Below are 13,650 nucleotides of genomic sequence, written 5' to 3'. Positions count from 1 at the left end.
CCCTCTCCAGCCTCATTTGACTCTGGCGAGGCTTTTGGATTCAAACTCAAGAGGCTTTCGCATCTTGGAATGACACTTTTCGGCTTCATTGACAGCGGTTCGACCGATGCTCAATGTTTGGATGCTTGCTGCAGATCTTGGCTTGGCTTTGTTGCTCTTTGAATATTTTGTGTGTTTTTGCACTAAGGAGAAATTTCTGTGTTGTTGAGCTTTTAGATTTAATTTCTTTAGATTCTTATTTTTAGTCGAGAAGATGATGACATGTGTTGTTGTTCTATAGGATTTTTATTTTTTTATTTGACTATTTTAGTGTTTTTAGTTCTTTTTCTGATTTTATAATTTTTAAGATAATAAGGTTTTTTTTTTTTTTTTTTAAGTTTAGGGATTAAAGTTTGTAGAAATGAGATAGTTTAAGGATCTTTTATGAGACAAAGTTAATGGTTCTCATCCAAAATTCAACAAAGAGCCCATTTATTAGACACTTTTAAAGTTTAGGGATTGTTCATAAGAAAAATTAACTATTGTAAGAAGAAGAAAAAAGCTCAGAGACTATCTATAAATTTCATGAATTTTCCAAAGTAGATAGAATTGACATAAAAGCACCGAATGTAATACATGTTATCTTATCCACATTCTATTTTATTTTCTATATGCCATTGAGTCAAATCACGAACAAGAACGACATTTTTTAGTGAATTTATTGCGATGAAATAGAGCGAGAATCTGTGTTTGGAGCAAGCATTCGTGTCATAGTTCATATCATGGTTCGTGACTCACTATAATATTTTCTCTTATAAAAAACACACGTAAATTGAAAATGGTTCTGAATTATGATTCTGAATTCATAAACCAAATGTCCACTAAGTATCGGTTTTTCAAGACAAAAAAAGTTGTATTATGAATTTTTTAACCTTTTGTGGGAGTCCCATATCTGCCGGTAAACAGAACTTAGGCAATTCCCATTACATAAAAGTCAAGGCTTCTCTTGGTGACAGTCCTCTAAGTATTTGTAAATTATATAAAAAAAAGAATTTGTAAGTATTCGTCAACAACATTCAAGGAAAGCTGAAGCTAATGAAGTACGTCTGAGAGCTACTTTTCTCTGTTTCTATGTTAGTTGATTTCATATCACCGCCGTTTACATCATGGCTGAAAAAATAAAAAGTTAAGCTTTTAATCAATTGAGGATAATTATGAAATTGTCGAAGTTGTGAATTTTTTTTTTCAATGTAATTAATGGTCAATTGAGGATGTAGTCATACCTATATCAGATCAAGTAAATTCCGGTGTTCTCTTTCTTCTATTTTTTTTTTTAAAATAAAAACCCAAAGAACTTACATTTAAATAAAATCAAACGAAACAGACATACACATGAGGTTTAAAAATGAGAGAATACCTTAGCACACTAAGATTAAGTAAATCTACGGCTCTATTTGATAAAACCCCTCTTAGAAGATAAGCTTTTGAGCGATGGAGGGACAAAACACTGTAGCACTAAGACTACACCAAACACCGCCAAGACACCAGTCTAACGGACACTAAAAATAAACAAAGACAATGGGGAGAAAACCCCGGTTATTATAGTAAAAACACACCAAAAACAAAAAACATAATAAACACAAAAGACCCGAAGACCCGTTGTCAAGCGACTAGGAAGGGCAGATGACTTTGAAAGAGATACGGAAAGGTCAAGCAAACGGCGTAAAACCACAAGTGAAACTCACCCTCTGCAGCCATTGCCAGCAATCGAAAACACCACCTCCAAAGAGAAACCCACTGTCGCACCAAACCAAACGCCAAAGGAGCACGGCCATCATCTGGCGAACATGTTGGAGACAACAGCCCAAACGAGCGGCACTCCCTTCCAAAGCATGTCCGATCTGCTCCAAAGAAAGCATTACTCCACATACTGCCACCACCACGTAGAAGACAACGAAGAGACGAATATGGGGACCAAGTTTTAGGGTCGGAAGTCTGGTGACGCGCCCAAAGATGGTCCTAAAATTCTGGCCAACTCACTCTCTTTTTTTCTCTTTTTCTCGTTTCTCTCTAGGGCCGGTTGCGATTCTCCTTCGAGCTTCTTAAAAAACTAAATAAGAATTTTTTATTAAGTAGGAGTTATCTCTTTCTTCTATTTTGCATAAGTATTTTGGTATTTTGCTTTTATTGTTCTTTTATTGTTTAGTTCATTTTTTGTGGTGGATGTCCAAATCAAATCATGTATTTTCCTTACAAAAGAGGATTATCATTTTTGCTATTTTTACAATATCTAGAGAAGTTATACTGAGAGTTATTAGGAGGTATTTTTTGACGTTTTGCTTTGTTTTTCATTTTTAGTCCAAAAAATTCGGGAAAATGAAATAGAACGTTTCTTAAATTCAAAAAATGAGCGGTAATTTGTAATTTTTAAAAATGAGAGGATAAATTGAGAAGGGGAAAATAAAGCTACAGAGGTTTACTAAAATTCAAATGTGTCTTGTTTAGCTGCGGAAGAATCGATAATCAAGGACATTGAAGTTCTGATGCTTGAAATTGGTGGTGGCTCGTGTGACTATGGGTTTGTTGAGTTGCATTTTTAAGTTATAGTAATTTGAGTGTAGATTTTAAGTTGAATTTGAATTATAATTTGAGTTATAGGGTCGACAATATGGGTCACCACACAACTTGAAAACGACACGAATTTCACGGGTTAGGGTTGAGAAAAAAGATGTTCGGGTCAGAATTAGGTCGACCTAAAATTAACATGAAAAACACGAATCAATTTCGGGTTGGACCCGTCTAACCCGAACACAACAGGAAACTCATAAAAAACTAAAAAATACATATATTTTTTATTTTATTATGAACTTTTGATATCATGATAGTTATACTCAAAATCTTATAATATTATTTGTTTAATTTCAATAGATGCTATTTTAATTTAGTGTGTTATGAATTTTAAGTTATTTCTAATATGTAAAAAACTAAGAGCCCGTTTGGTTGGAGGATTCATTCTCTGATTCAAATCATGGTTCATGATTTGCTACAGTATTTTTCTCATAAAAAACACGTAAATCGAAAATGGTTCTAATCTCATGGTTCTAATCCATGAACCAAATGGGTTTTAAATAAAAGTATACAATTTCGTGTCAATTTCAGGTTTATGGGTCAATTTTGTGTCACGGGTCATTTTCGTGTCGTGTCATGTCAACCCGTAAAGTGGTTGTGCCGTGTTCGTGTTGCGGCTTTTAAAAAATTTTGTGTCACGGGTCGTGTTCGGGTTGACTGTAAATTTAGAAAGAAACGATCAAAACACGACATGAACACGATACGTGACACGAATTGCCACCCTTAGTTGAAGTTTTAAGTTGAATTTGAATTATAATTTGAGTTATAGGGTCGACAATATGGGTCACCACACAACTTGAAAACGACACGAATTTCACGGGTTAGGGTTGAGAAAAAAGATGTTCGGGTCAGAATTAGGTCGACCTAAAATTAACATGAAAAACACGAATCAATTTCGGGTTGGACCCGTCTAACCCGAACACAACAGGAAACTCATAAAAAACTAAAAAATACATATATTTTTTATTTTATTATGAACTTTTGATATCATGATAGTTATACTCAAAATCTTATAATATTATTTGTTTAATTTCAATAGATGCTATTTTAATTTAGTGTGTTATGAATTTTAAGTTATTTCTAATATGTAAAAAACTAAGAGCCCGTTTGGTTGGAGGATTCATTCTCTGATTCAAATCATGGTTCATGATTTGCTACAGTATTTTTCTCATAAAAAACACGTAAATCGAAAATGGTTCTAATCTCATGGTTCTAATCCATGAACCAAATGGGTTTTAAATAAAAGTATACAATTTCGTGTCAATTTCAGGTTTATGGGTCAATTTTGTGTCACGGGTCATTTTCGTGTCGTGTCATGTCAACCCGTAAAGTGGTTGTGCCGTGTTCGTGTTGCGGCTTTTAAAAAATTTTGTGTCACGGGTCGTGTTCGGGTTGACTGTAAATTTAGAAAGAAACGATCAAAACACGACATGAACACGATACGTGACACGAATTGCCACCCTTAGTTGAAGTTTTAACTTGAGTTTGTGTTTAGATGTGCACATTTGACTTTTAGTTTGAATTGAGAATCTATTTGAATTTGTGTTTGGGTGGGTCAAAACTTGAATTTGTATTTAGATAGTATTTTAATAAAAACTCAGTGGTGATATAAAATTTTAATAGGTTATAGGGGTGGGGTTTTATTCATCTTTTTGTTGTGAACGCATAAAAAAAATCATCTCAATCGGAATTAAAACAAAAAAGTTATGGTGTTTTTAAGAATAGAAAAAATATTGTTCATTACCTTGAATTTGAGTTTAAAAACTTGAGTTGAAGGGAGAACTTGATCTCAGATTTTAGCCAAAACTTAAGTTTAAACTAAAATTTTATAAAAAAAAAATATGAACTTAAATAAAGTTGTAACTTGAGTTCAAACTTTTTTTGAATTTTCAACCAAAAAAAACATGCCCTATATTTCTCGTCAGACCAGCGACTCTGAGATTTCTTCAATTATTTAGGAATACTTTGGGGATATTTTCTCTTCATGTGATCCTTCTGAAGAGGAGATTTCCCGGGTTACTAATCTGGTTGAGCCTGTAATCTCGACTGAGATGGCTTCAAAGTTGGATGCTCTTTTTACGAGTGTAGAGGTAAAAAAGGCTCTCTCTTTAGTATGGGGAGTAATAAGGCACCAGGACCTGATGGTTTCCATGCAGCTTTCTTTCAACAGAATTGGGAGGTGGTGGGTAGTGATGTTACCAAAGCGCGTCTTCGGGTTCTGAATGACGGGGAGACTATAGCAGGTTGGAATGAGACTTATGTTTGCCTTACTCCGAAGATAAAATCCCCGAAGAAAATTTCTCAGTTTAGGCCTATTAGTTTGTGTAATGTACTTTATAAAATTGTCACAAAAACGCTATCTAATAGGCTTATGAAGATTCTTGATAGCGTGATTTCGGCCTCTCAAAGTGCATTCGTTCCAGGAAGATTGATCACGGATAATTGGATGATTGCTTTTGAGCTAATGCATGCATTGAAGAAAAAGAGTGATGGGAAAAAGGGATGGTTCGCGCTAAAACTCGATATGCATAAGGCATATGATCGGGTGGAGTGGTCTTTCCTTTTAGGTATGATGGAGAAGCTTGCATTTTCTCATCGGTGAACGTCGCTGATCCAAAATTGTATTTCTGTCAGCAAAGTTCTCTTTTCTGGTTAATGGTGTTCCGGTGGGGGGAGGTTCAAGCACATAGAGGTACTCTGCAGGGATGTCTTTTGTCACCATATTTATTTTTATTGGGGAGACACCACATGCGAAACTGACCCAACACACTTCACGAGTCCAATTTGACCAAAAAGTTAACCTATTAGGTCTTGGGCCATTCTATGTATATAAACCACTTCACATTCTCATCCACTTTCTATGTGGGACAATACACACATGCACTTTTCTCAACAATCTCCCCCTCATGTGTGTGTTTACCGAGCTCCCCCTCGAATTAAAGTTTCAAGTAGCCGGCACATCTAAGCATTACACTCCAAACGGGAGCCAACTCAAGCATGTGAAAGAGAGCCGAAACCATGCGAGTCCACCAAAATGCTCCACCATCCGCATAGCTACAGGAACACCAACTCTCCACGGGAGGCAACGTGGGAAACTGGTCCAACACACTTCACGAGCTCAACTTGACCCAAAAGGATAACCTATTAAGTCTTAGGTTCTTCTATATATATAAATCACTTTACATTCACATTCACTTTTTATGTGGAACAACACACACATGTACTTTTCTCAACAATTTTTGATATGTGCCGAAGGCCTTTCTACTCTTATTTGGGGAGCGGAGCAGCGTGCTCTAGAAATGGCCCTAAAGTCAGCCACCTGTTTTTTGCGGATGATAGTTTGGTTTTTGGTAAAGCTAAGCCTGAAGAGGGTGCTGTGATTAAGGAGGTCTTGACGTGCTATGAAAGAGCTTCTGGTCAAAGCATAAATTTCCAAAAATCCTCCATTACTTTTAGCCCCAACGTGGATGTAAATATCAGAGCTGAGATCCAATCTGCCCTTGGACTGAATGCAGCCACATCTCATGAGCGTTACCTGGGGCTGCCAACGTTGGTAGGGAAGAATAAGAAGCAAACTTTTCGTCTAATTAAGGAGCGGGTGGGTAAGAAAATTCAACAGTGGAAGGGGAAGCTGTTTTCTCAAGGAGGAAGAGAGGTTCTGATTAAGGCAGTAGCTTTAGCTATTCCTAATTACACTATGAGTGTTTTTAGGATGCCAAGAAGTTTGTGTGATGATCTTCACCAGTTGATTGCCCGATTTTGGTGGGGAGGGGATGAATTGAAGCGAAAGCTCCATTGGTGGGCTTGGGACAAATTGTGTAAATCAAAAGTTGATGGCGGTTTGGGTTCCAGAGATCTGGAAGTCCTCAACCAAGCTCTGCTGGCTAAGCAATGTTGGAGGCTAATTCAAAAACCGGGCTCATTGGTGGCGAGAGTTTTGAAGGCCCGCTACTTTTCTTCTCATAGTTTGAATGAAGCACAAGTGGGGTATAACCCCTCCTACATTTGGAGGAGCTTGGTATGGGGTTGAGATTTGCTAAGGCTAGGTTTGCGCTGGCGTGTTGGTGATGGTCGACAGATTAGAGTTTTCCGAAATCCTTGGCTGCCTCGTCCAGTCTCTTTAATTTCCTGCCAATTACAGTGGCAAACCAAGCAACTAGTGACTGGAATGTTTCTAATCTCGTGTGTTGAGGATGATATGTTGTTGGGTTGGAATAATGAGCTGTTACAATCGACTTTGTTGGCTGCTGATATAGAAGTTATTGAAAGTATCCGGATTGGGAGATTTAGATGTGCAGATTCTTTAATCTGGCATTATGACAATAAAGGTCGATACTCGGTGAAGTCGGGTTATTTTCGAGCCATGGAGGAAAGGTATGGTGCTCATTCGTCAAGGGGGTGTGCAGATCGAAGATGGTGTTGATTTATGTGGCACTTAAATATCCCCCATAGAGTGAAACTCTTCGTTTGGAGGGTGTTCCATGACATTTTGCCATCCTTACACTCTTTGGGTTGAAGAGGGATTGATTGTTCTCCGGGGTGCAGACGCTGTCTTAATAGTGTTGAAACGACGTTCCATGCATTGATTTCTTGTGATGCAGCCATGCGAATATGGAGCGTCAGTGTGTTTTGGAATCTACTGATTGCTTTCCATGGAGATAAGATGGATTACCTGTTGCTGTCACTGTGGAAATCATTGAGTCGTGATTCTTTGGTTTGTTTGGAAGGATAGAAACGCTTATGTCCATGGAGAGCGTACTCAACAATCTATGGATATTTTACAAGCGGCGAGTGTTTGGTTGCATGAATTTCAGAAAATTCAGTTTCAGCAGACAACAGTGGTGGATAAGCCGGTTTCTCGTGCGCAGCATTGGAGGGCCCCTGCAGAAAACTTGTTGAAGCTCAATGTTGATGCTTCTGTGATACCAGGTCGAGGTCGGATTGGAGTTGGAGGCCTTATCCGAGATTCTTCAGGCTTTGTTCTTGGGGCTTTTTCGAAACTGGTATGTGGGAACTTCTCTCCTTTTGCAGCAGAGTGCTTAGCTATTAGGGAGGGTCTTTAGTTTGCTAAAGATAGTGGCTTGCGGCTCTCCTAATTGGAAGTGATTCTATAAACGCAGTTCGTGCAGTGAATGAGACCTCTCCTTGTGCCGCAGAATTTCTCTTGTTGAATGACATCAAGGTCTTGATGTCTGAAGCTACTGGTGGTACTTGTAGTCATGTTGCGATGACTAGTAATGTGGCTGCCCACACCTTAGCTAAATTTTCTTCCTTTTTAGTTGAAGATCATTATTAGTAGTTAGAAGAGACTATTGTAGCATTTTCTTCTTAATACGATCCTTCCTTATTCCAAAAAAAAAAAAAAAAAAAAAAAGAAGGTACTCACTATAATTAATTTTTAAGTTAATTTTAGATTAAAAATTTCGACTTCTTTTTTGGCAAATACGTAAATTACGACACACGAAATATCGCGTATTTTCCTTAAATATAAATATATATATATATATATATATCGCGTTCTATCATGTCTTTCTTGCTTTAAGCAATGCATATAATGATAGTGTAATTTTCTGTTTGTTTCGAAAAAAAAAAAAAAAAAAAAAGAAGGTACTCACTATAATTAATTTTTAAGTTAATTTTAGATTAAAAATTTCGACTTCTTTTTTGGCAAATACGTAAATTACGACACACGAAATATCGCGTATTTTCCTTAAATATAAATATATATATATATATATATATATCGCGTTCTATCATGTCTTTCTTGCTTTAAGCAATGCATATAATGATAGTGTAATTTTCTGTTTGTTTCGCAAACTTTACTCATAATCATAACAACAAAAAAAGCTTACGACCAAACAACGCATCATGAATTAATTAATCCATACCTGAGAAATAACCCCAAGAACTCCAAGCGAAACCTTGGCCGCGTTTAGCTCTTGATCACCGTCATTAAGCCTCCTAACTTTGACAAATCCGTCTTCAGCCCCACCCGGACTAACAATGGTAAGCCCAACTACATAGTCATGGACAGAACTTCCCTTGTCCCACAATGTACTGCCATGAGCGCCCGTGCCCAAAAGCCCTCCCACCGTCAAGCCCCACCAATATGGCGCGTAGGACAATGCCAGACCCGCCGTTGCAGCCTCACTAATCAGCTCCCTAAGCGTCACCCCGCTCTCGACCGTCATCGTCATCGCCTTAACGTCGATGTTCAACACGCGGTTCAGAAGCTTGGTGCTTATGAGAAGGCCTTCTTTGCCTCCGGGGCAAGCCAGCTTTGGAATGCTGTGAGAGAAACGCGTCGCTGCCTTCATTTTCAATCCGTTCCTGGTGGCGTTGGCGATGACGGCGATTAGCTCTTCCTCCGTGGCGGGGTAGGCTGCGCTGCCTGCTCGGCAGATGCTCCGGTCGGGGAAGGCACCGTAGGAGTTGGTGATGGTGCAGTTTGTGTTGTTGGGTGAGGAGCACTTGACGGGGTCCTCCGGAGGAGTGCAACAAACCGCTAAGAAGAAGAGAAAAAGAATGTTTGATTGCAGGATTTGCCTTAACAATGACCTTGTAGAAAATAACATCGGCATATTTTGGTCCATTGTGGTTGTTGGATATTGCACATAGCAAGTAAATTGTGCGCATAAGAATATGACTCTCCTATATATATTAACACTCGTAGTTAAGTGGCTTGAGCAGGAATTAATAAGCCTTCTTTCATTTCGTTAGTTTAAATCACAATTTAAATTTTTTATTACAGTATTTTCTCTTAAATATAACCCGTTTAACATCAATTGCACTTCAATTGATTAGGCTTCAAGGGCAAAACAAGTCAATGAACCACTTGGTTAAATGACATGAAACAGGTCGGTTGTTACTTGAGTACTTGTTAGGATTTGCAAACTGCCTTATATTATATTATATATATATATATATATATTAGTTACGTTAATTCTCATTTTAAATTGAAATTTTTGATTCAAACAGATGAAATAAATAGATGCAAACATTTTTTCAATTAATAATAAGACCATGTAATCTTGACCATATGTGGGGTGAGCCCATTGGCCTGGATTAATTCGTGGCACTCATAAATAATGTGGCTCAACTAGTACTCGACCTTGTGATTAATGGATCAGCGGCTACTTTTGCTTTAGCTTTTTTTGCTCCTTCCCTCCTTCCATTCCTTTCCTTTCCTTTCCTTTTTTTTTTTTGTTTTTTGTTTTTTTGTTTTTTTGTTTTTTTTTTTGTTTGCTTAAATTTTGCTGTAGCTTGAAATCATGGTGTTTTGTTTCCTTTACAAGCACTGGACTTATAATTTCAATATCACCGTCATCGTCTCCACTTGTCCCAAGAAACTGTAGTAACGTGTCCTTTCTTTCCTTGCAAGAGTTTCAATCTTGCAGTTCCCTCTTCTTCTTCTTTTTTTTTTTTAAACTTCAGAGTGAATAATGTTACAAGGCAATAATGATATTAAGCACTACCCACTAATAAAATATGAGTCTCATAATATAAGGTTAACAAATCAGACTCTCACACTACTATAATTTGTGCTATTTATGACGATAATTGTCATCACAAATAAATAAATATTTATGGTGATATGTCGTCACAAATATTTTCATAAAACTGAAAAAATATAGTCATCGCTAAAAACTCACGCGTCATCGCAAATATTTACTTGGCGGTAGATCTTATCTGGCACGAACTTTTAGCGCAAAAATAACATTATTTGTGACGACAGCGTCGACATGTCGTCGCAAATAATTAACTATTTGCAACGAAACATGTCGTCCCAAATAAAATTTAATTTATTTATTTTCTCCCGAGCAAAAATGATTATTTTGACGGGTGACAAAATTTTCTTGTGATGACATTAATGTGTGTCATCGCAATAAGTGATTTTGTATTCCCTCAGTAAAATAACAGGCGGGGAAATTTAGCGGGTCCCCAAAAATTATTTACGACGACATTATAGTTGTCGTCGCAAATAATAATTCGAGAACCTTCCTTCTAAACCCTAAATAATTTAGTTATATTTGCGACAACATGTGTCGTCGCAAATAATGTAAGTGTCGTCGCAAATAATTTTAAGTTATATTTGTGACGACTGTTGTTGCAAAAAACTCTGTTATATGCCCACGGGCAGAGCCTCCTCTTCCTTTTTTTTCGATCGGCTTCTCTCTCTCTCTCTCGGCCTCTCACCAGTTTTCTGACCCCAAACTCTCAAAATCTTCTTGTATTATCTTCAAAATCAACAATATTATAAGTTTTATTTGTTTTTTCATCCAAAAAATCCCAAAATCTCACCGCCAAAATCCGCCACCGTCGAACTCTGCCGCCACCGCCCTTTGCCCCTGTTTATCTTACCATTTTCAGCCCCCGTTTCAGTGGGTTTGAATTTTGTAAGTTTTTCTATAATTATTGTATTTTTTAGTTTAAAATATATGAGTTTTTTGTTATTTGAATTGTTTATAATTATGGATTATAAATCTTAAAGTTTGATTTATAGATTTTAGAATTAGTATATAATTTGAAATTTGGATTATAGATTGAATTTTAGAGTATGAATTTTGAGATTGTTGAAATTTGATATTGAGATTGCTGAAATTTTAAGATTATAATTTGATTTAGGTTGAAATTAAAAGTTTTGATAATTGTTCTGGGTGGCACATCTTGTAGTTATGGTGTGATGAAATCTTTTAAAAACTGTTTTTTTACAGGTTTGAATTTTTAGATAATAAGAAAAATATGTCGCTATGATGCCGAACTTTTATTAAAACCTATTAATTTTAAGAATTTAATTAATAAGAATTAATTTTATTAATAGAAAGAAAATTTAAAATTAATTATAAACATTATGAGTGCAACAATAAAAAAATAACTTGTTCATAAAATTTGACAAAACTTATAATTTGATCGGCCTGATATCGAAGCAAATACTGTCACGTCTAGCGTCGACGCATACTTGCGGGACAAGTCGCCCGCTGAAGATGAAGATGACTTTATTGACGATGGTGATGATGAAACTGTGTTTGACTATATTGAAGATGAGCTCGTCGATTCTGAAGATGATGACGACGTAGAGACATTCGTAGTGACGATGAATAGAACCAAACTAGTTAATTTATATTTATGAATTTTTTTTATAAAATTTTTAACAAATTGCGTACCAAATAAAGTAACAAATAATTTTTTTTACAACACAGCGTCTCAATGTCTGGCCCAGCAGCTACATGTGCCAGCTCTGCTGGAGGATCACAGCCTCCACCTAATCTGACGACATGCCCGGCACATTGTCAGTCAGGTATTATACGCTATAACACATACTCTCAAAACTTGTTACTTGTCGAACTCTCTATAATCAAATTTCGTTATTTTTATTTTCTTACAGTTTCGGAGTCGACATCTCAACTTCGGTCTGGTCATGGAGTACCTATAGGTCGAGATATAGTGGAGAAAGTACAAAAAGATGTGAAGCTTTTTGTCTTGTTTGACGAGACAGGTTTGTGGAAGGCAATTGGCAAAAACGCCAAATATTTTGACAGTGTTGTCAGCTTGCACACAAGAGATATATGTGACCCACACTACAATGCCTGGAAGGATGTGCCTGCGGAGCGCAAAAGGAAGATTCAAAATTGCATGCCGGTATCTATTTGAAACAAAATTTGTTCTAAAAATTTTTAATTGTGGATACAATAAATAAGATTTATTTGTTGATTTTTTAATGTATTCCAAGATTAGTTTAACCTCGACTACGACCGCGACAACGGCATCATTAGAGATGTAGTCAACCGTGAAGCCAGTAAATGTTATAAGGACTGAAAGACTACCTTGCACAAATACTTTCAGAAGATAAGAGCAGCAAAAAATGAGTATTTTGTCAGGTAAAATCCTCTTAAAAACTTGAAGAGAAAAGATCAATAGAAATCTTACTGTGATCGTTTTCCAATAAATAATACTCCATTTGGGAAAACTTGTGGGTAACAATTTGAATGGGAGAACTTGTTGGCAAGGTCATTGTCTGTGTCTATAATATTGTCAGTGTGACAGACAAATGTGTTTGTGCCGTGACAGATGGAAAAATAGAGACCAATATAAATGTTGTTGCGTTTTGGGGCTGTTTACAGCAAAATAAGATCGCCTGTCTCCTGTCCTGTGTTTTGATCAAACCAAAATAATAATCCTTGGCCATGTCACTTTCTCAATTATATTATATAATTTCAATTTGTGATAATTAATCCCCTCCCAACACTCCAACTTTTGTCCTTAATATGGGTAATACCTATCTTAACGTCAAAATAAGAAAATGTAACAATAAAAAAATGAAATAAAATAATCAAATCTGTTTAGGAGGGCAGGACAAGAAAGATGGCATAAACAATAGGCATTTTCTAAACGAAGGGTCTCAAATAACCGTTTTCTCTAATTGATAATTGGGGTGACATGCACCGTCATGGGTAGAATTTTATCAATCCGGACGCGGAACTTGTATTTATAAGTAAATTTTAAATTTATTTCTTTTTTCATATTTAACATAACATATTATATTATTTTTATTAATTTTTATTGTATTTATCTTTACAGGCTCAAATAGGGGTAGAAAGAACCACACAGATGACACAGTCTGTTGGGAAAGGTTCATCTATGGCGGTCAATGAGGAGGGAATTATGTCCCAAGTCTTGGGCAAGCACAGAGGGCACAATAAGGGAGTGGGACCGACACTGCCACGAAGGAATCGTTCAAGCGTTTCCACCTCATCATCTGCTTCGCAATCGGACGGGTCATCTTTGGTTAATCTGCCCCAGCATGTCCAAAACTGGCTGAACAACCTCTACATCGAGCAATGCAACATGTTCGACAACCAGTAGATCATGATGGAAGTCATGCCTGCGATGAATCCCAACATCAACTTCTTGCTAGTTAACCGTCCTCAACCGTTGGTTCTTCTGCCGCCTGAGCGAAACAAAGAAGACGAGGATGAGGACGATGATGCAGCTAATTTATGAGATTAAAATATATGTTTTTATTTTTCTTATTATCAATACTTT

At 36.7% G+C, this 13,650-nt stretch overlaps 1 protein-coding gene across 2 annotated transcripts in view; it reads right to left on the bottom strand.

Moving 5' to 3' along the window:
- LOC21406194 (probable L-gulonolactone oxidase 6) overlaps positions 1-9,202 on the bottom strand; it is an 11,838-nt gene extending 2,636 nt beyond the window's left edge. For both annotated transcript variants that reach the window (XM_024168365.1, XM_024168364.1), the window contains exon 1: positions 8,496-9,202. In XM_024168365.1, the coding sequence (XP_024024133.1) occupies positions 8,496-9,200 (705 nt within the window). In that variant the 5' untranslated portion in view covers positions 9,201-9,202. The remainder of the gene's footprint in view (positions 1-8,495) is intronic.
- Between the last annotated feature and the right edge of the window lie 4,448 nt (positions 9,203-13,650).

Source organism: Morus notabilis, unplaced genomic scaffold (genome assembly GCF_000414095.1).
Source record: "Morus notabilis unplaced genomic scaffold, ASM41409v2 Scaffold404, whole genome shotgun sequence".
NCBI classification, from domain to species: Eukaryota; Viridiplantae; Streptophyta; class Magnoliopsida; order Rosales; family Moraceae; genus Morus; species Morus notabilis.
Note: the sequence above shows the minus strand (reverse complement) of the source record. Positions and strands in the feature narration are given on the sequence as shown.